Source organism: Phalacrocorax carbo, chromosome 2, assembly GCF_963921805.1.
Source record: "Phalacrocorax carbo chromosome 2, bPhaCar2.1, whole genome shotgun sequence".
NCBI lineage: Eukaryota > Metazoa > Chordata > Aves > Suliformes > Phalacrocoracidae > Phalacrocorax > Phalacrocorax carbo.
Genome location: NC_087514.1, coordinates 26,426,675 through 26,450,248, shown reverse-complemented (window position 1 = coordinate 26,450,248; position 23,574 = coordinate 26,426,675). Strand labels below are relative to the sequence as shown.

The window sequence follows — 23,574 nt, the reverse complement described above, 5'->3', positions numbered from 1 at the left end:
AACATTATATATTGTGCTTTTCTTCTATGTCTCAAACACACTCTGGTTATGTTAATTAGCAGCATCAACTTAAAAATAAAGAAGCTGGTGATCCCTAGAAAGTTTGAGACAATGCTCAGGTCTGATTGTTTTCTTGTGCCATTCAGACTGGCTAGCCTTGCTGTATCTCCAGGAAAATAAAACCTAACCTTGAAAAATAGGAGTTAAATTATGTAGACAGTACACAGAACTTCTGGCTGCTCAGTTTGTGTGAAGATTACGAATGCTCATAACTTTTGCTAGGCTGCAGTGCTATTTAGTGGAGCCAAACACAATGTTCTTTGGCTTGCTTGGGGCTAAGCCTATGACTGTCATGATCCTTTTTACACCACTCAGTAGTCTTGCCAGCTTATTGACAACTTTTCACTTGCCCTCCTGTTGGGGTGCATGAATGAAATGAAGGGAATCATATTGTCAAGGAAACGTTAAAGATAGATTTATTTAAGGGAAGATTTATAACACTATACCACTACCTTAATTGGGACACTTAATCCAATTCATTAGTTTTAACTAAATCTTGAATAGTTGTTTTCTCCCCGCTGTCTTTTAACCTGAATAAAGTGACTATGTGAAAACTGCTTCCAGCATTTGATAGATTTTTCTCTGCAAAATTAATTTTCAGATGTTTGTTCCTCATAAAGAAAATGAGCATTTGCTGAAGTTCATTGAAGTAAAACTTGGCTTAAACACAACTAAGTAAGTTTTTAAACTCTTTACACCTTCTAAGATAGCCGAACTTCTGAAACTGCTCTGAGAAATATAAAATTTCAGTGGCTTGTGAGAATTTTATGGGGAGTTAGGGAAACAGTTTCTATTTGTTGCCTGGTTTTAAGACTGAATTAGAACAAGATGCATATATAGAATTTAGTTGGGATTTTGAGGTTTCTGAGGCACCTCAATATTTTTTGTGCCTTGGGGTGAAAGCATTTCATAGATTTCTGTTTTCTTTTGAAGTTGAAGAGCAGAAACTTTCTGTACCCTGTCTAGTGTTTCTAATAAGACTTGAAAGCAAAGATAATAGGGTAAAGGTGGTGGTACTAACTTTTTATTGCCTGGAAAAGAAAGGACTCTGAAAGGAGTCGTGAACTATCAATACTATCGCAAAACAGGGTTGGGTTGTGGGGTTTTATTTTTAGTTTTGTAAGAATAACACCCCCAAAAAAACCCCAGTATGTTTTGGAAGGAATTAGGAGAAGGGACGACTTAAAAGTCAGAGGGAATTGTTGTGATTCTAAGAAAAACTGCTTGCATCTGGAAAAGAGTTGAATGGTGGTCTACAAGAAGAAGACATCATGGCTACAGATTTTCTGGAAAAATTCAAATGGAATATTGGTAGGGAGTGAGACACCTCCTAGACGCAGGCAAAGACTTGCAATTCCATGCCTGCATGGAATTTGGGACTCTCTCCTGGGAAGTGCGTCTCTCTTATGAAACTAATTCACAGCCTTTCAGGGGAAGAAGTGGAAAATAACACCACACATAACTGAAATTGTTGGGGAATTTTTGGAAGACAGAATGTAATGACATTGACTAAGAAGCATTGTTTAACACACATAGATGCACGTTCTTAAGTGTTTTGCAAGAAAAGAAGGGACTGCTTCTGGTCAGGATTTCGGTTTATTCAGCTACCAGGTATTATGGATTTTTTATTTCCCCCCCCCCGGGGACTTGCTACATGTTACTTTCCAGACTGTCAAACTCTGCAATGAAGCCAGTGATTGAGCCAAAATGCATGCAACTACACTGAGAAATTTGTGTAACTGTGGGCTGGAATTATGGTTTGCAGCACAAGAGCTTCAAGATCTGTCTTTTAAGGCCAGTTTGGACATGCCCAGTTGTTAATCCTTAAACTGATTCTGTCTAATTGAAAGTGGTTCAGTTCTCTAGTCTTCCCTTGGGAGAAAAGAAAAAGAAAAGAGGGAGAAAAGTGAAACCAAGTAAGACAAGAATGCATTCACGGCATCGCATGCTGCACCAATTCCAGCTGAGAATACACATTGATAGTGCTTCTTGGCAGAGTAGATAATATTTTTGCTCATTAATTGAGAAAGAAGAATGATCAAGTGGGTTCGGCTGCATAACTAGAATTTCAGCATTAAGGATTCTATTGGCAGTGCCTCGGGCTTGTGTTTGATCTCAGATGACCACTCTCCCTTCTTCATCTCTCCATTGGGAATGAGGACAAGCATACCTTCTTGCATCAGTATCTCTAAAATCTTAATCCACTGTGACAACGAAGTGCTTTGTGGTCCCCATAATGGAGTTATATGGGAGGTTGGGTTTTCATGATGTAATAAGAGTTGTAGTCTGGTCTCTTCACAGATTCTTTTTTTGGAAGATAAGCTCTTGATAGTTACTTTAAAGAGTACTTGCAAAGGGGTTTCAAATGATAACAAAAACTTTTCAATGACAAATTTCAAATAGTTTCCTATGACCTGAATAGGTTAAACTGTGCTTGGTTGTGTGCTGGCTTTTTTTCTAATCTGTGGGATGTTGTTATTGTTTTTAATGGGATGTTTTTGCCTTACTAGGAATTTTACAATGAATTGGCTCCTTTGTCAAGAATCTCTTCAGGCACCCTCCCAAGACTTTTTTTTGCGACTAACACAGTCATCACTGTTGCCTTTCTATATTTTGGTATTAATTATCTGCCTTTTTTCTGTAACTCAGGTCGTTTTTAGGAGAATTTGGTAAGTAACATTTATACTGAAAAATAAGTTAAAAATAAGAAGTTCATGGATGTCTAAGTGAATGGTCATCATGTTTATTGCACCATTGAGCTTGCCAGGGTGTGAGCACCAGTGGAAAGGCCCACCAGAGGCTCCTAAATAAAGTCCTTTATTGACAAGCTTCTTGAGCATCCCTCCAGTCAAGAAAGGGAGTTGTCATTGGTTTGTTTCCCCATAGGTGCAATTCCTGCAGAGCTCTAGCTTATGTTTTGTGATATGTTTATGTCTCTTCCTATTGCGAGAGAGAAAGATGTTTTGTGTGTTTTCCCCTTCCAGCAGCAAAATTGTCTGGTTGCTGCTAGAGGATTTGTTTCTCTGTCTTGGGAGGTGGTTTCTAAGTTTATGTACTGCAAAGGATGAGATGGGTGGATGAGAGGATTTCAGATTTCTAATGCTCCACTGTTGGATTGTTTTGGGGTTTTTTTTTTAACTCTTGTTTACTGTGGTAAGGTCCATCAGCATTTGCTGCTCAGAACAGAGCTGAAGTAAAACTGACTCAATTATTTTTAGTTTCACAGTGATTCACACTTCCCTTGAGAGAAGGGGGTATTGAAGCTGTCTGTTTACAGACTAAAAATAGCAAGACCATTGGCCCTAGTGTAACTTATCTTGGAAACTCAATGGCTAGGAAATTATCATTTCCTTGTAGAAGATGAATCGTGTAACTGCTCAGGTATTATTGCAAATTTTTCACTTGACTGCAGCAAAATCAATGGATTTTTTTAAGGACTAAGACTTCGTAGATAAAGAATATACTGCTATAAATGAAAATGTTTGTCAGTCTGGATGTGTGATAGCATATTCAAAACAATGAAACAAACTCTTCAGATTTTTTGCTAGTGTTGAAAGCTATTTACTTTGTAATGAGCAGTGACTCCAGTATGTCCAACAGCTTCTTACAGAAAAGCTTAAAATAACCTTCTACCCCCCTCATTTATTTTTTTTTCATTTTGAAGCAGTTCATAATAGCGAATATTTTTCTGTTTGTTGTGAGGAAACTTATTATAAAATTGTAACTTGAAGTCACATCATGGTAGAATAAAATGTTATCTGTTGTGTGCCTTGCTATCTTGTTTGTAGAAAAACATATGTTGTCAGATTTTGGTTAAGATTTTTATTTCTAATGTATTCCTGGAATTTATAATAATGTGACTAAAACTTGGTTTTGTTACCTTACTTTGTCATAAAATGGTGTACGCATTCCATACACAATTATTGTCCTACAGATTCCATAATTCTTCGCCGAGCTAATGATATAAAGAAACTTAGTTAGAATGCATGTACCGTGTGCTTCATCTAAATGTTTGCAGAGTGTGCATGCTCTTAGACTGTCTCTTGTTGCTGAATTACCTTAAGATAGGATTTACAGTCACAGGTAGTGATCCCATTGTATTAATTCACAGCCATTGCTCCAGAGAGGTTACAGTCTAAAACAAGGGACAGCAGATACTGATAGATTATTGATGGAGTACAAAAACCAGATAAGCAGTGCAACAATATTGTATGATATGACAAAGAATGATCTCAGTGTACTGCTGGCTTAATGGTCATAAAAGTGTTTTTATTGGCACCTTTGCCTGAGATAATGTCTGAATTAAGTGATGTCTCATTTTCTCCAACTGCAGTGGTGAACCACTGAAAGAGACAGTTAAACTTGAGGATGGTCGAATTGGAGAGAGGCCAGAAATAGTTTATCATGTAATTCACACAATGTTACTTGGTTGTCTAGCGATGTGTTTGGAAGGGTAAGTCTGATTTTGATGTCTCTCTTTTGAAAGCAACGGAGAGTTCCTAACTGGACGTGATACACCATTCACCCCTTTGAAATTCAGCCCTTTTCAGAAATGTATTTGACACATAGTGGTACTAGTTAGTAGGGGAGATAGCAAAGATAATTTTGACTACAAATTGGATACAGGTATATGATGAATTGTGCTCGGTCTCTTTAACATGCTTTCCAAGCTTTAATGAAGCCAAAATCCAAGACATTAATTGAAGCACATTTCAATTGCTGTCTTTATGGCATTTAAGTGTGGAACTGCACTGTAATTCTTTTAATATTGTATTCTAGTAAGGTCTTGTGTAGTGTTTTCACGAACAGTGTATGTTCTGGAATATTGGAATGTGGAAGATCTTATTCATCTTTGTGTGTCTAGGCTATCATGAAGTATGCCTTTGCTTGACTTGCTACAGCAGTAGCAAAGCTGTTTTCAAGGGTATTGTGTTAGTCTTTAAGGCTATAGAATCTAATGTTGGGAAGGTGTTCTAATCTTGGCTCTCAGCTAAAGCAGCTTGAAGGTGGTAGATTTGCATTTGTATTGCGCTCACTGTCCTAAAATCTGAATATTCACAAATTATTAAAATGAGCACACTGTTTTGTGTTACCATGTAGTTGTCTTGACTCATCTACCCCTAAGAGGCAGACAATACCAGCAAATCATAAATTGTTTATTAAATGTTTTCCTTTCCTTTCTTCAGGAACTCCCTTATAGTACAGTGTCTGTACAGCTTTGCTGAATAGCTGCTTTTTATCCTTGCTTGGCTGGAAAACCACAACAGCCAAGTGACTTTACTAGTCTCTTTGTTTTTCTTTCATCTTCCCCTGAACTCTGTGAAGGATTTTGTCATCTTTGACCTTGGATCTTGCTCCTACATCTTGCAGCAGATAATCAGGTGCCTGCTCTTCTGCTAGAGATTTCCTTGGTTTGCCCTTCAATGCCATCAAATTTGATCTTGGATTGCTTGAACATCCAGACTGCGTTTGACATATGAAAAAAATCTGACTGTTTTTATAAATAGCTTGAATACAGAGGCATGCGCAGCGTCCCAACTAAGTTATTGCAATGTTTTTCAGAATGAAATATCTATGGACACCTTATGTTTGCATGCTTGCTGCATTTGGTGTGTGCTCTCCTGAACTTTGGATGACGCTTTTCAAGTGGCTTCGGCTGAAAGCTGTGCACCCGATATTGCTGGTGAGTTGCTGTTGCCAATGTCTGGGGAATGACAGCTAGCAAGCATATAACTTTTCGAACAACAATGGCCTAAGACCTATAGAAGAACTCATTAAAAGAACATGTAGTTCTGTGGATTTCATATAGTCTGCTTTTTCTGTCTTTCATTCTCAATATCACAGTTTCACGTGTTCTCTGGTACCTGGTGATAAAGTATTCACACTACAGCCTTTGCTCATAAGAAGCAGAGCTGTCATCAGCTCTCTCCCTTTCACTCATCTGTTTCGTTTCTTTTAACAAATCTTTGAGGCCTCAAGCACTCTGTCATATTTAGTTGAGATTGGCCAAGAAGGTCAAGTGCTCTGTAGGAGAAGCGCAGGAGGAAAAGTACAGGCATGAAGGGAAGCATCAAGACAAGCCTTGTTCCACTAGGAAATGGGGCTAAAAATGTGGTAGTTAGGTGTATTTAATTGCTGAGAGTAAAGCTGCTTCATAAGAAATGGTTTGTGGAATTACTTTGCGTAAGATTTGTTCATGTGTGGCCTTATAGAGAAGTGTTGCTACTGAAGATGAGGCTACAGTGCAAACAACTCCCACACTTCCAACCCTAGCTTTATTCTTAATAGGCAGAGAGTTGCTTTGAGTGATTTTTGGCAGCTTTCTGCATTTGTATCATTAATAAAATAAGGATAGGATATTAGTTACCTTAATTTCAGGAGGCTTGTAGGAATAAATATTTTATACTTGAACAGAGATTCAGTATGTCGGTTCTGAAAATGCCATACCCCATTACATCAGAAACATGGACAGTGTTCTTCCAACCAAGGAGTAACAATATGTTGATGTTCACAGTAAACACATTCTTTATATACCTCACGTTTTCTTCTGTATAGACCTGCTTTATTACTGTTAACACAGTGGATGTTTTAATAGCTTGTTATCAAGAGAATGCCCTGTGTGCACTCCTTACCAAACGTTTCCTGTACCACACAAGCTATTTTCTCCTTTTCGCAAAGCAAAAATTGTATCGGCTAGAATGATGGTGTGCTGAAGAATGGGTTTCTGGGTTTTGCATATCAATAATGTTAATCTGAACAAAAGCATCAACAAGATCAGAGATTTGATATCCTTGTTTCATACTTTTTTCCCTTTCCCAGATTATATAATTTTCATTTGATGTGAGAGGTGTTTACTTTTCTTCTGTTCCCTACTTCATGTGCACATCGCATCATTGTTATCTGAGCAGCAATTAACCATCCCTGATATTGGTGGTAAAGTTATCATGCATCAAACATGTTCTTCTGTGCTAAATTAGGCAAATTCTTGTTTGCAGAGGGTTTTCTGCGTGGTAGAAAAGTGCAAAAGTTTTACTTACTGTCACTTCAAGGTTTCAGGCATAAATGTAGCCTACTATATCACCAGCATCAACAGATAGTCCAAGGCTGGAGAATAGTCCATAATCCATTTCTTCTAACATGTATTTTCTAGGCTCTTATTCTGAGTATGGCAGTTCCCACAATAATTGGATTCAGCTTGTGGAAAGAGGTAAGAAAAGTACCTTTGTAGTTTTTTGTTTTGTAGGTAGGCACAATATAAGTAAAAATTATGAGCAAATATAATGAAATATACTTGGTGAAATGAAATATATATGAAGAAATAAATGCTGTCATCCAGTGAAAATATGTTTTGGTTTTTTTTAAAAAAAACTGTTTACATTTTTCAGTGTGGGGTATTTGACATTTTAGTTGGTTAATGATTGCTTATTGTAATTAAGAAGTGTTTCAATTTAAATGAAGACTTTATTACGTTCAACTATTATCCTTTGGATATATAAACTGACTCAACAAAGAAAATATTGTCAAATAAAAACTCGGGATATTGAAAACTGTGTTGCCTCAATCTCGATTTTGGTGAGAGGGAGTGAGGTTAGACGGAAGTAAAATTATGGGAGGCCATACACAAATAGTCTGTTTGAAAAGCGCCCATCAAATTATAATGGGGTTAAATCCTTCATGCAGAGCAGTATATAGAGGTTTGTATACGCTGCAATACAGGGAAGAAAAGCTACAGATGTTTCCGTGTTTAAAATGAATACTTAGTTCTTTATTGCAAGTCACAGACTGGGAGGAAGAGTGGAAATTATTTTTTAAACTTCCACAAGTGCAAACAGGAAATATCCCATAAAGCATAACTCTACTATAGCTACGTACCTTCAAAATAGTTTTATAAGAATTCAGATAATTATTTTTATAAAAAGCATTCCAATATAAAAGCCTATCTTGACCAACAGTATTTTAACAGATTTCGTAACTTCAATCTTATAATAGAAATTTTGATTGCAGTGTGATCTGACTCTTCACACATTTCTGCCAGAGCAATAGATACTCTCCTGAAAAAAAGGCTATAGTTTCTCAAAAGAGTTATGAAATCTATTACAATAAACTAGGTTAGCTGACCGAAGAATTCTTTTTCAGATTTTTATTTTTTTTTTTAATAAAAGCAGTGTGGGGATTTGGACTCTAGAGGGCTTCATCCATTGCAGATCCAGCATTTGCTCTTAAGCAGTGGTGAATGGTTTGCTCTCCAGGTTCATAACTCATCCATGAGCTTGGAAACTTTGATTAATAGTAATGGGACAGTGCAAATGCCTTGAGGCTCTTCATCTCTTACCATGGCTGTAAATGGCTGTGTATACAACTCAGCATCCTTATCCTTGGCTGTCTTCTGACTCAGTCTGGCATAGTCCCTCATCTAACTAGATTTTTCGAAGGGCTTTGATTGATAAGTGAAGCTGGCTCTCCCTGGGGTGGCAGTAGCGGTTCCCCTTTCTGTCCATCTGTTGTTCTGGAGACAGTTCAGGTGTATGTAGAATAGCACTGCTACAGCTTTCAGCCCCGATATGAACATATGGCGGCTGCTTTTATTATGCAGCTCTAACGTGTCTGGTTGTGGACTGCTATCACAGCTGAATTGTCCAGGTACTGGGGGTGGAAACTCCTCAGTGAAACACTGGTCCCATTTCCAGCTGTCTGTCTGCTGTGGCTGTCCCAAAGTAAATTGTCCCTTTTGTCTGCCATAACCTGTAAACTTTATCTTTTTTAGAGCTGGCAGCCAGTAGCTTTCACTTACTATTTACAAATGCATGCTCCAGCCCTTCGGGGGCAGCCAGCTTCTAGCCATGCCTTCTTCAGATAAATGCTCAAAATGGCTCACAGAATGTTTTTCAAGAGCATAAACTGAGATATTCTACTTCATACAATATAGTGTACTTTCCTTCACTGCAGTAATTGAAGTAAAAGTCAGAGGAAAGCCCAGGGCAGATCACCCACATAATGCTCTTCTGGGAAATTTCTTCTTTCCTGCTTTTTCCATCAAGTCACAAGCAGATGTACCATGAGATTTGTCAGCTTATTGGTTCAGTGCTCTTATTTATATGCATTTGCATATGAAAACCTGAACTATGGTTTTGTTGCATTTAAGGCCTGTTGAAGCTGATGAACATTGTTGCCACATAGTTTCTTTTTTTTATTGTCAGTATTCTAAAAAAATAGGATTAGAGATGAGAACTTCTGTTTAACATACTTATTTTGGAGGAGGTCTCCTGCTGTCGGATAAGTATAAACAGTGTGTTTCACAAAATATTCGAAAATACCAATCAGGAGGGAAAACTCAGATGAAACCCTTTTCTGTTGTGTTATTCAAAGCCTTAATATAATGAGATGCTCTGTAGATTCTTCTTTCTTTTTTTTTTAACCATAAGTAACCAAAAACATTTCCATCAGTTTTTCCCTAGGATAATGACAGAGCTTTCAGAAATACAAGAATTCTATGATCCTGACACAGTAGAACTCATGACATGGATAAAGTAAGTATGAAGTCCTACATTTCTATTTTACTACTTTATGTCAGAGTATTTTTATCTTGGCATTTTGTGGAGCTACCTCTATTAATATGAGTTTCCCCTTGCTAAGTCATTACATGATGTAGAGGGAGATGGGAGGAGAAATGTGTATTTTAAGTTTGGTGTTACTCGCATGGAAAGAAACAGGAATTTATCATTGATTATAAGAGAAGATCCTGAAACACGCAAATCATGCTTAATGTCATTACTAGATCTAATTTCCAAATAAAGGTGGACATTTTAATACTTAGTTCTTTGCACACTAACTTTTCAGGAGATTAGCGGGTTCATGTTGATTGTAATTCTACAGGGGACTGAGACACTGAAATTTTTGTGCGTGTGAGCCAGTAAAAGGAAGCGGTTGTCCCCCAGTACTCAGCACTGGTGAGGCTACGCCATGAATACTGTGTTCAGTTTTGGGCCCCTCAGTACAAGAAGGATATTGAGGTGCTGGAGTGTGTCCAGAGAAGGGCAACAAAGCTGGTGAAGGGTCTGGAGAGCAGGTCTGATGAGGAGAGGTTGAGGGAGGTGGAGCTGTTTAGTCTGGAGAAGAGAAGGCTGAGGGGAGACCTTATTGTTCTTTACAACTACCTGAAAGGAGGTTGTAGCAAGGTGTGCGTTGGTCTCTTCTCCCAAGTAACGAGTGATAGGATGAGAGGAAATGGGCTCAAGTTGCATCAGGGGAGGTTTAGATTGGCTATTAGGAAATACTACTTCTCTGAAAAGGTTGTCAGCAATTGGCACAGGCTGCCCAGGAAAGTGGTTGAGTCACCAACCTTGGAGGTATTTAAAAGACATGTAGATGTGGTGCTCAGGGACATGGTTTAGTGGCGAACTGGCAGTTTTAGGTTTACGGTTGGACCCAATGGTCTTAAAGGTCTTTTCCAACCTGTATGATTCTGTGTGTAAAATGAAATGCCTGAATGTAAGGATTTAGAGACTTTAGTCTAGAAACATTCCATGTAACATGTATGATTCAAACTTCCCCTTTGACCAGAAGGCTGGAAAGGTTCTTATCTGTCTGGCTAGGCAGGGCACAGCAAATGCTGAGCTATATTATATAGTTCATACTGAGCCATATACATAGCTAATACTGAGTCGAGTTATTTTCACAGATATATTTTTCTTCTCACTAAAAGTTTCAGAACTGGATTCTGGCCTCATTCAATCTAACTTTGAACTATGTAATTAGGAACTAATCGTCTCTGGAAGTTAGATCCCATGTGTTCAGATAACTTACCTTTAACTGTATTTTTTTAGTATATTATTTTCTGTATTTACGTAGTCTTTAATGTCAACCTGTTCATCTTCAGAAAAGGCAAGGCTGGTAATTATGGTGTTCCAGCCAATTTCTTCTTTCTGTTAATAGTAGTGTATGTTGTTTGTCACTGCTGTAGCTCTTCAAGGCAGCAAGTGGAAAAATGCCAAGTACCTAATGGCTTTTACATTAGTCTGCATATATTACACTTCAAGTACATAATTAATCATGGTGAATTGCATTGAGATTCACTCAGCTAAGAGCAATTTGACTACCCTTATTTGTAGCAGCTGTTCATATTTTTAATGAAAATAAGGATTTTTCTTTTTTTTTTTTAAGGATATACTTAGATATCCATATTGGAATTATAATTGAATGTCATTATTACAGTATATTTTCTTAGACTTTTCTCTCTGATAAAATGAATTTATTTTTTATTTTCTCTGCAGGAAAAGTTGCCCAAGTCTGTAACAAAGTGTGACAATGACTGTGTTCTTTCACTAATACAGGAATACGAATAGTCAAAAGATGAAACCAAACCCAGAAACATAATTACTGTAGATGTTATTCTGTATCATGACACTATTTACTCGTAGATGATTAAATACTTGGTCCTAGGAATCAAATGAAAACAACCACAAATCTTTCCCTTACAAGATAACATCATGTTGTTTCTCCTTCTACCTACCCTCCTCCCGAGCTTGTTTTGTCACAAGTCAGCAACCGTTCAGAAAAGCTATAGTTTGATCCATTCCAGGTCCACTCTGAATGGTACTCCATGGATTGCAAGGAGGGGAGGAGAACAACCATCAGTCCTTGCCCCAGCAGGAGACCTTCTATCCAAACTTCACACTGCTGCAGGTCTGAGCTTTTCCTGGCGAGGAAACTACAGCTACTGCAGCATTAACACCAATTGTAATTAGACCTCCAATGATATCCTCATGCACTCCCATTCATACCGTAGCACCTTAGAAGAGTCACCCAGTGTTTAAAATTAAAAACATCATTCTGAGAAATGCATTCTGTACTCAGATGTGTATGTTGATGTTGCTTTTGCAGACGACAGGCTCCTGTGGCTGCCGTGTTTGCAGGCAGCCCACAGTTAATGGGTGTGATTAAGCTTTGTACCGGATGGATGGTGTCGAGCTTGCCTTTATATAATGATGATGATCTTCTAAAAAGAAATGAAAATGTGAGTATCCAATTCCATAAATGTGTGTATATTATCAGTGATTTATAGACTGTTCCATCATGTAAGACTGAAGCGCCTGATTGAGATGTGTGGGAGTACTGTAAATGTTAATGCTCCAGAGAAGAGGAGCCTGTAATATTCCTCATGACACACACACTTGCATTGCTCTTCTGTGCCCCCCAGGCCACCTGGCAATGCAAATGGTTTGTTTGGTGCCACTCCCACTACATCTGAATGGAATTCCAAACACCGTACCCCCCCTCCAGTATTGAATTTATCACTGATTTTTACATTGCATTAACATGTTTTCTTAATTTATAGATTTATCAGATCTATTCAAAGAGGTCAGCAGAGGATATTTATAAGATACTTACATCTTACAAAGCCAATTTTCTGGTTATTGAAGATTCAATTTGCAATGAAGTGGGACCTGTGAGAGGATGTAGAGTTAAAGATCTATTGGATATTGCTAACGGTCATGTAAGTAACAGTAAGAAAAAAATGAATGTTTGAATGCATAAATAATTCATTTAAAAAGAAATTGTCTTATACTGCTGATCTTATTTTTCTGGTTTTAACCAACATGTAGACAAAAGCTCAAATATTAAAAGTGATCAATTAAGTTTTGGGTTGTCTGTTTATTATACACCTGTATTCTTACCCCATACTATTCTTTCCCTGCACTAATCCCTCCTAATACATTAGTATGTAGCTGTGCTGCTTTTCTGCCAATCATTAAATACCATTTAACTAGCTATAAATGTATAAGACTGTAACACCTGAAGCGGTTATTACAAAAACAGTAAAGCCCTGCATTGGAGGGCATTCTTTACTAGCTGTAAAGATGAAATTTAAAAATGGATAAACTCAGTTCTTCTAAAATTCTGCCTGGGATGAGGATTCAGTACAGCCTGCTTGGTACTGATGAGATTACAGGTCTACTCAGTCCAGTCTTGCAGATGGGTTAACACCCCAATAGATAGTTTAAGCCACAGCTCATAGAAAGATTGGTTGAATAAACTGTGGAGTTATGAAGATACCTGTGAATGCTACTTCAGCCATTACCATGCTGTGTCTGTTCTGCATGTTGATAGTGCTGCCCTTGCTGCCAAAGTAGGGAATGGGATGGGGTTTATAACATCATTACCACTTGTTCATCTGCTTCCTGGGAATCCAGCAAAAGTTTTGACTTTATAAAGGCAGAAGTGGCCCTAAACTTGCTTAGGGTTTGGTTGCTTATTCTCAGGTCATCAGGGGAGGAGGGGTCACCAGTTACTTCTAAGCAATAACAGGTCATCTTCATTTAGTTGGCTTCTTGACTAAGAAAAAGAACATAAGCATCTGTTTGACATTACAGCCTGTTGTGTATTAACTATACCAAGTTAATCCTTGGTTTGAATACCTTTTTATTTTTTAATGGGGAGGATACATGTATTTCTTGTATATAGTCTTACATCCTGTTCTTGGGGAAAAATCCAAGCTGTTTGTCTGTGTTAGGTATTTTATAAGCTCTACTGTCGATGATACACATTTCAAAAGAACTTGTAATGCAAGCATGTCATTTCTGTAGTTGCTTTCGTTTGGGGGAGTAGTTATAGGGGTGATATGTTTTTAGGGGATTTCTCTTTAATTTTCCCAGGAATCTACAACTGGTGTCAGTTTCACTTGTAGGTTTCCCAGCCCATTTGTCCATGGAGGATATTGTCTCTGTTTTTCTATTAACTTTCTTACCATTGCTGAAATCTGTCCTTTTTCTTTCTTTGCCTTGCTGCTAAAATAATGTATGCCATGATTATTCCATGTTCTAACCAATATATTATACCATAACAGAGTGTGTTTGTAAGAATAACATCCATCATCGATAATCAGCACATATTATCTCTCAGTTTCTTCTCAGATCTGTTGTTGCATGAGTAAGTTCCTGTTCCCACTTCAGATTTGTCAGTGTCAATGGATGTCAGCTGGAACAATTAATCACAGTTTCAGGATTCCATTCCCTCATACCCTTGCATCTTTCATCTCCACGCTTCCTACATGTGTCTCGCACATAATCCTGATCACATCCTAACTTCAGCAGCACAGTTTTACTGTCAGGTTTTTAAGTTCTGTTGGATTGATACATCAGAATGAGTTCCTTCCTCCTTTAATTCCTAACACCCTGTTGTTCAGCAGTTCATCCTAAGGAAGACTTCCCAGTATTTCTCAGAGCGGCTGTTGCTTGCGATGATAACTTCAATCAAAGCGGGGGGAAAAAAAACCATCAAAAGACAGTAGCCAGTGCAAGGAACCTGTCTTTGATAAATGCCACACACAGCACTCTCAGTACCCAAAACCAGTCATTTACTATTCTTGTGTAATTAGGATTATCAAAGTGACAAGGGTTTTCTGTTTATAGTGGAGAGATTAAGAAAAGGAAATGAAGGTCCATGGTGGAAGTTTCAGTTAAAATCTGTTGTGCTGAATGTCTGTAATCTAAATCTGTAACAAAACAACTGGTATACATTTAAATGTAGACAACAGTGTGTTCAATATTTTTAGAAAAAGATTGGGTGACTGGTAATGAGCATCACTTAAACTTTCTGTCTGTGGCTGAGTCTGTACTGGGTTGGATGCTAAAAATGCTAGTTGTAGAAAAAGTATTGGGGTGGCCAACAGGAATAAAGTGTTTTTTTCAGAAAGTTGACATAGTTTGTTCCTGAAAGCTGATGTAGTGTGTTGTCTCAGGAAGCTTTGAAACAAAACTGTCAGTTTGTTTGCTAACAAAAATTGTGTGAATCATGTTGAAAGATTTGCAAGACTTCCCAACTAGTGGAAGCTAGTGCATATGTAGTTGGAGACTGCAGCATTTACTTATTCCCAAAGTAAGTGAGACAGGTGACAGGCTGTTATGCTGTTGACAGGTCTAAGGATGTGTTTTCCAAATTGCTATGTTTAAGAAGTATTACTTTCTAGCTTAGACAATGTCCATCTTATAGTCCTAGTCCAGTATCTTGTTTCTGACACTGGCTGAGAGGATATGATTGTCGATGGGGCAAGACAGCAGTCTGTTGCTGAAGGACTGTAGGTCAGGAGAAATATCTTTGTGTTTGATAGCCATTGATAGATTATTTTTTTTTTTTTTTTGCCCTCCATGAATTTGTCCTACCACCTTTTTTTAAACCCTTGTAAACTTGTGCCATCAGAAGTTAGTAGCAAAGGGATTTCATCAAGGATATCAGGTAGTAGATGCCAAAACACACAAGCAGTTTGCTTCCAAGTCAATTGGTTGCCATTTATAGGACGATGAGTGTGTGTGTTCAGCCTTTATTAGGTATGTCAAACTTAACTTGGCCTGGAAGAGGTAACTGAGAATTTCCTTCCCTACATAGGTGGTGTGCTATGTGCAGGTCAGGTTTGAAGTACTGGGTAAACAGGGCATGTGATAATTTTCCACTGCTGTTGTTCTTTATTTTATGAATAAAGTACACTGGTTTTAATGTCTGCTGTCCTGACAAAGGTATCAATTCACAATGGCTATTTTAGATGGTTAAACAAATTAAATATGTTTTCAGCTTATTGGAATCGTACAGTATGGAAATTAAATGTCTATCATAAATGAAATTTACAGTAAATTAAATGTACAGAATTACATTCTGTAATCACTTATCTTCAGTATTTTAATTAGATCATCTTTTTTTTCTGACAGGTGGTTTGTGAGGAAGGCGACAGTTATGCCTACTCAAAATATGGACGATTTTGTCATGAAATCAAAATGAACTATTCTCCGTATGTGAACTATTTTACTCGGGTGTACTGGAATAGATCCTACTTTGTATATAGAATCAACACTGTGATATCCTTCCAGTCGTGAAAAAGCATACAAGCTTCTTTCTGAGGATTGTTTGTGAATGAAATTGGGTTGGAAAAGTTCCTTTTGATCAAGGAAGTTATTTTTGCAGATATGTGTGCGCACATGCAGTGTCTTGACAACTTTATTTTATCAAACTGGAATTCTTTGAACTACAGATCAACAGATACAGATACCATCCTTGAAGGAAACAGGAAACTTGGTCAATTTTACAATCTCTACAAAGTGTGACAGTCTTCCATGGTTTTGCATTTTTCTTCCCATGATAAATCATCTTAATCTTCATGTAAATGAGATTTCTAACTTTAGTGTTGGAGAACTGGTGTGTATAGACTTCAGTAAATGCAGGAAAAGTAATTAAAGAGCTCATATAAGTCATATAGCTTATATTTTTCTAGCAAGAATGCAATTGGTATCCCTAGTCTTTTCAAGTAAGCGTTTGGGTTTTTTTTGTTTTCTGTTGTTTTAATTCTTCCTGTCTTCCACTATAAACGCTTCTTCTATGTTTATCAAACACACATTCATACATCTTATTTGTAGCTGTAGTGTTTGTATAAATTAAATAAGGAAGTTTTTATTTAAAGAACACTTCCATAGATCATGGCACTGATCTCTACGTTGTTGGAGACATGTTGGTGGAAGTGCTTGGAGTTAGACCTAGCGGTAGGAGTTGACAAGGTCGGATCTCCAGTTTAGAAAGAACTTGTCTTCAGGATTTTTCCATGCTTAGATGTGTGTGTGTGTGCATGTGTGTGTCTTAGCAGCCATCAGAATGGGCCAGTATACAACAGTATGCCATGCTTGTTTTTAGACAAGTGTAGCAGGAAAACTAGGTTTGCTACTGAGACTTCTGCACTTCTGTTGCACCCCCTCTGTGTGCATGCTGGTATGTATGTGTGTGTGTATGGGGAGGGATGGGTGATACTCATTTCATTCAACTTATTATGTGATAGTTATATTGAGGTAGTGCCATAACTGTAATTTAAAACACTATAATCACCACCATTAATAAATAATGGTACAGTTGTTCATAGCTATTTTTATATCAATTATGCAACTACACTGAGTTTGAAAATTTGGGAAAGTACTCTGCAGTCTTGCTTCCCTCCAAAATTTGCCTTCCTTATATGATCCCCTTTGCCTCTACAACTATTTTCCTTAACAAATTATCTGTTCATCTTATTTGTTGCTGGCTGATATGCTTTCAAGAGAATGAATGATGCTTTAATTCCAACTCTGGGCCCAATTCTGGTGTTATGAATTGAAAAAATCCAGTAAAAGGTAACGGTCACTTTGCTTACTTAGGTGTAGCTGGACAAAAAGCCAGAACGTAAGTTTTGGAACAGGTTATTAACCCGTTAGGAGTTACCTGCAGTTATGGATTCTTGTAACATGTGGCCCAGAGACCAATCTGTCAGGCATGTGGGAATGATTCTTGGGACCCCAGATTCTTTAATAAAGGATCTGGCATAATAGGATGAACCTGCAACTGAAAAATCTGCAAACCATTCTGCAAATGAAAGCTGCAAAATTATCTTTATTGCACTTGTTGATAAACTGCAAATTCAGAGATTTTTAACTCTGAAATTCTTAGGAACTGCAGCATGTTGGTGTATACGCCTGATTCCTATCTGCTCTGTGCAGATACGTTGCTTACTTTACACTAACAGGTAGTGCTGAGATTTTTTAAAACCTATTATCACTGTTGGAGTGATTTAAAAGAAGAAAGCTATATCGTTGGAACAGTCAACATGTCTGTAATCTGTTTTTCACTTTCAGTTGTATTTTTAGGCCTATGAGTCTTGACGAGATGTTAAATTATCCATTTTATTTGAAACCAATGTTCAGATAAATCCATCGAATATAGTGGATGTGATCATTGAGAGAAACATTTATCAGTATAACTGAGTCACAAGTTAAAAGTAAATATCCTTTCTGGGGATGCAGTCATTGTGTTGAGGATGGTGTGTATGTGTGTCTCTGGTCAAATGCAGTCTGTGTTTATTTGCTTATGTGCAAGTGCATGTGTTTTACTGCACTGGGCTGTTGCAGACTTTTCAATTACCATGTAACAACAGCAGCTAGTGTATTAACTTGAGCTATGGCCGGCCTGCAGGAACCTTCTCTGTATGTGCTAGTATGGATGTAGATGTTGTATTTGGAAGTAAGTTTAGAGTTCCTTTATTAACAATTTAAGTTTGTTTGAGTTGCTGTCAAGGAATTATATGTCTGTGTGTGAGTCATTTACTCACCTGAAGTTAATCATTCACGAGTACCGTAACAGCAATAAGGCATTCCAGGTAGCAAACTTCAGGGCTACAGCTGCACTTGGGTGGATGAAGTCGCATAGCTTACGGCTTCATGCCTTAGACTGCCATGCCAAGGTGCAATATTTAACTGTCCTTGACTGCCTGTTGTGTTTTACCACAGTGCTGTATGTGTGTGTTACTGCATTGAACATAGTTTGAATACTTACATGTAGAGCACACGTTAAGAAAAACACAAAGGAGGCCATCTGTACGTCTGAAGAAAACGGTCTTATAGCACGTTGGCCTTTATACATGTTTAAACAAACATGTCAAACTTTATTTGAACTGTGACGTAGTTATTATTAGTTTTGTCATAGTTTTTAAGATGTATTCTTGATACTTCGATTGATTCTGATTTAGGAGAATCATTTAAGATTTTTACCTTGCTTTTTATATTAGAGAAAATTGTATTGCAGCACCATTGGCACAGCAGCCTTAAGTAATAGAAGGAGCCTTTTTATATGGATGGAACATGCTCTTATTCCAGTAAAAAGGCATCATTTTTAAAATGAGTGACTGGAAGAATCATATCTTATAAAGCAAATGATAAGCTTGAATTTCTTATCCAGCTATGGATCAGCAAAAATATTATTGTTTATTCTAATCTCTACCTTCTGTGAAAAAGAGGCAGTAAGTTTCATGGTATCCCTCAGAAGGACAACAATAGGGGATAATTACATCAGACTAGTACACACAACCCTAGTTTGGTTTTCAACCAGGTCACAGGTTTAACTCCCTGAAAGGGCTGAGGGAACACTTCGCAAATTTGATCTGTTTTGCTGTAGATGTTGCAATTGAGTTGAAATATGTGCCTTGCAAGCTTTTATTAAACAAACAAAAACCTCAATTGGTCTTTCTTTTTGTGAAGATTTTTTTTAAATTCCTGTCCCTCTGATTTCTAGAGCTTCTGTTGTGTGTTAATACCCCTGCCTCCAAGGATGCTTGTGTAGTAAGCGGTGCAGCTAGGATGTGCGCCAGCCATCTTAACAGCTGTTCACTGGGAGGAATGAGAATTTGCATAGCAATTTGTGTTGCTATTTTGCTGGCTTATTTCCTCCTTCACGTTTCCAATTTCTGATACACTTGATTGTAGTAAATGCAAAAAAATTTGAAAGAATAAATTCTATATAGTATTTTCAGGCACTCACCTGTTACCCTTAGACTTGTGGATTAATTTTTAATGCAGCCACAGCTAAACTGACATGTACGGTTTTGTCTTAATCTTAAAAATATGCTCTTTCACTACCTGAATTACCACATACTTGAACTCAGTTGATAGATTTGCCAGGAGATATTTGAGACTAATTAAGTAACAGCATTTCAGAACATAAGCTTCTGTTCATATTATTTTAAAAAATACTGGTTTTATTTCTTCCAGAGTAAATGGAAATACAATTGAATACCATGCAATCTTAAATACAGTTTCCTTTGGGGAGGGGTAAGGAAGAGAAAGACAAATATGAAAGAAAGAGGGCCAAAAGTTTTAACAGGGCTTGAAAATTCTGCCAACTATTTGTATTACTATTTACTGAACGGAAGAAGGTTAGGGACCAAATCTTGCTCTTACCACCTTATTTTCACTAAGTCATCTGCAAATGTCCAAATTTTTGACCTTTCATCAACTGTCCCTGAACAGGAGCTGCAAGATCGGGTCATAGGGATTGTAATTTGTCATTGAAATGGTTCTTAAAGACTGCTCTTAATTATGTATAACGTATTTTCTAACCAAAAATCTAACAGGGGAATGTGTAGGCTGTTTGTGTGAGTGTGTGGGCGTGTGTGTTGTATTGGCATTTAGAGATGTCTGTTTCACTGTTGTGGTTTGGAGATGTAACAAGTAACTTCTACTATCGCTAGTGGTGGCTGAATCTATAAATCTCCTAAATACTGATGGGCAGGTGGACTCTAGAGTACTATGGTATTAGGGATGAAAGAAAAGAGTTTATTCCAACACAAGCAATATTTCATGTGAAATAATACCTCAACATAAATCTGTATAACCATGCCTTTAGTACTCTTCTTAAAGCTTAACTTTATGTGGGGGGTGGGGGATGGGGGGTGGAAGAAGTGAATATTCTAAAATATGCAGTGTGTGTTATTTTAGTAACGATTTCTACATCATCAGTACAGCTAAAAGAAGGTATCGCCATTGTGTTGCTGCACTCTTACTATGCCAAATGCAGGGCTATCGATGCCTAGAGGTCTTCTGAATTCCTTGGTACCTCAACGAGATGTTTAAATGAGTAATTAATCTGGCAATGTTTTCAACTTCAGTGCAGTTAAATGTATGTCATTCTGCCTTTCAAGTGATGTTACCTATTTATTTGATGGAGAAGAGGTTGGTGTTTAATGCCTTTCGAAGTTTCAAACTGTGTTACTTCAGTAACACGGAAGAACTATTGGTGGTGCTTTACTTGTTAACTGACATTTAGCAGTAGTGTATATGGCATATGGACATATCTATGTGCAGGTATTTAATAACAGATCTATGGAATTCAATTCCTTTTATCCTGTTTGTTGTCTTGGACAGGTTTTTTTATCAAAATAATGTATACACAGTAAATATTTTCTCTTGTGACAAACTTTTTCTGTGGGGGGAAAAAAATTGTAATAAAAGCCAAGTCCAGAAAGTGTGGGTTTTTTGGGGCACAAACAGTTTTATGCTTTCTTTTGAGAAGTCTGGTACCCTTTCACAACAACCATGTAGTTCATAATGAATTAACCTTCTTCCCCCATTGTGGTAATAAAATGATTTTTGTATTCTGTGGTATTATTTGCATATGCAATTTTCAGTCAAGTGACGACTGCACAGCATAGCTCAAATGCCTGTCTTGGCAGGGCAGCATAAATACTCTTGCAAGCCTTGAGGATTCGCAGCCTGCTCAGACTGGATCCATATGTTGTGCCGACTGTGGCTACCTGTTGAGACATGCTCGTATGAGAATGAGCCACAAGATACCAGGTGCTTCATATGGAATTGTTGAACTCTTGACTTTCTCCCTAAAGATCCTCTTACAGCAAGCGTGTCACCTGGAAATAAATTGCTGTGAAACATCAAATGCTTACTGATGTCTTTTTTTTTTTTTTTTTTTAATCAACTATTGTGTCATCTGGAATTTTTACAGAGGATGATTACATATATTGGGGCCTTCTATCATTTTATAAAGTATTAGTAGTAGGAGTGAAATCCTTGAATGCATACTACTTTGTAATAATTTACCATATAATTATATGAAAACCTTGATATTATTTTAGTTCAATTCTAAAGATGATAGAAATATCCAAGAAAGTGCTTCTCCAAAAATCATACAGCACCTAAACAATATGTATTTACATCTTTAATTCTTATTGGGTTTGAACAATTCATCAGACCGCTTCCCTTTAGACCAGTCAGGAAACAAGCTTAATTTTAAAAAGATGAAATGGCATGATGGTGGAGTAGTCAAATTTATCCATGAATTCTTTGAACACACAGACTTTGTATTTGCTCAGCTGAAACGGGAATGGAGCTTCCTGGCACCATGTAACACGCATTGGTGTTTGTGTACACTTCCATGTCTTCATCCAAAACTGAGACTGTGGTTACCAGCTGTGAAATACAGAATATTCTATTATGTGTAACATAATTTATATGTGAGTATATAAATAGGTGTCTATAAAAATGTGTAAACGTATTGTGTGTGTGTATATATCTCTGTATAAAATATATATTCTGATTATAATCAATGTTTGAGAGGTGTTAGGTAAAATCAGTGTTGGTTTGGGGTTTTCCCCCCTACCCTAAATAGTAGCTCTGTTATCTGTTTCTAGGACATCGTTTCCCAGATTTTCCAATTTTTGCTGTGATCCAGACTGGCATACTTCAATTCCTTTATGCTTTCAGATTGCTTAGGGAACAAACAGGACAGATGGGTTTTTTAATAGTAATGAGGTGAGATGCATATCATTATGAATTTAATTGCATATATAGAATACACAAACATAAAGGAATATAGAGTAATGCCAAACTATTCAAGAGGTTATAACACAGCAGCAGTATATACATTTACTTTCAGAAATTTTTAGCAGCTTTACAATGCCTTGGAATTTCTTGTTTCAGAGTTTTGGCTGTGCTGTCTGCTGTCAAGCCTTGACTCCTGATGGTACCAAACTGACTGATTATAGAAAGACCAAAATGTGTTAAGACCTGTTAAGACGGGTGGGTGTCAAGAGGATGGGGCCGGACTCTTTTCAGTGGTGCCCAATGACAGGCCAAGGGGCAACGGGCACAAGTTGGAACACAGGAAGTTCCAACTCAATATGAGAAAAAACTTTGCTGTGAGGGTGCCAGAGCAGTGGCACAGGCTGCCCAGGGAGGCTGTGGAGTCTCCTTCCCTGGAGGCATTCAAAACCCACCTGGATGCGTTCCTGTGCCCCCTGCTCTGGGTGTCCCTGCTCCAGCAGGGGGGTTGAATGAGATGATCTCCAGAGGTCCCTTCCAACCCCTGCCATTCTATGATTCTGTGATACTCCATAGTGGTGAGTCTTGTAGCATTTCAACATATACTGGATGTACATACACATACATAATACAGCTTTTGAGAATTACTTACCATTCCTTAAACTGTTTAGCTGCTGTGTGATCCCTGATGAGCACATAGATTCTATTGTGAAGAGTAGAAATTTTTTTCCTGGTTTTCAAAGTAGTTGCTAGGATGGAATATCACCCCCTGACTCTAAAGAGACCCAACAAAAGCCTGTGCTTTGACTTCCCCAACCCTCCAACATCAGCTGAACTGGACCCTCCTCCCCACCACTCAGCTCCAGAAGAAAAATGGCTTTCATTGAAAGACTGATCAAGATGTTCAGTCTTTTCATCAATGCTTTCATATTTCTAGCAAAAGCATGTGGTTTAGTCCTTTTGTTATAGCTTGAAAAAAACCATCTGAACAGCCCATTTTAAATAACTTTCACCATTTGAAACAGGTATTTCATAGAATCGTAGAATCATTAAGGCTGGAAGAGTTGTCTAGGATCATCAAGTCCAGCCATCAAACCAACACCACCAGGCCCCCTAAACCATGCCCTGAAGTGCCACGTCTATATGTTTTTTCAATAGCTCCAGGGATGGTGACTCCACCTCCTCTCTGGGCAGCCTCTTCCAATGTCCGACCACTCTTCTAGTAAAGACATTTTTTCCTAATATCTAATCTAAACCTCCCTGATGCAACTCGAGCTGATTTCTTCTCGTCCTATTGCCCTCAGAGATATGGTGTAAATTTGGGGTTGTCCTTTGCAGGGAGAGGAGGTGGACCTGATGATCCTTGTGGGTCCCTTCCAACTCAGGGCATTCTATGATTCTGTGA

The 23,574-nt window shown here is 37.8% G+C and overlaps 1 protein-coding gene across 4 annotated transcripts in view; it reads left to right on the top strand.

Annotated features, from left to right (window-relative positions):
- DPY19L4 (dpy-19 like 4) overlaps positions 1-21,288 on the top strand; it is a 34,744-nt gene extending 13,456 nt beyond the window's left edge. For all 4 annotated transcript variants that reach the window (XM_064442382.1, XM_064442383.1, XM_064442385.1 and 1 more), the window contains 9 exons: positions 662-735; positions 2,571-2,729; positions 4,394-4,513; positions 5,623-5,743; positions 7,211-7,267; positions 9,505-9,587; positions 11,941-12,073; positions 12,395-12,553; positions 15,759-21,288. In XM_064442382.1, the coding sequence (XP_064298452.1) occupies positions 662-735; positions 2,571-2,729; positions 4,394-4,513; positions 5,623-5,743; positions 7,211-7,267; positions 9,505-9,587; positions 11,941-12,073; positions 12,395-12,553; positions 15,759-15,923 (1,071 nt within the window). In that variant the 3' untranslated portion in view covers positions 15,924-21,288. The remainder of the gene's footprint in view (positions 1-661; positions 736-2,570; positions 2,730-4,393; positions 4,514-5,622; positions 5,744-7,210; positions 7,268-9,504; positions 9,588-11,940; positions 12,074-12,394; positions 12,554-15,758) is intronic.
- Positions 21,289-23,574: the final 2,286 nt, after the last annotated feature.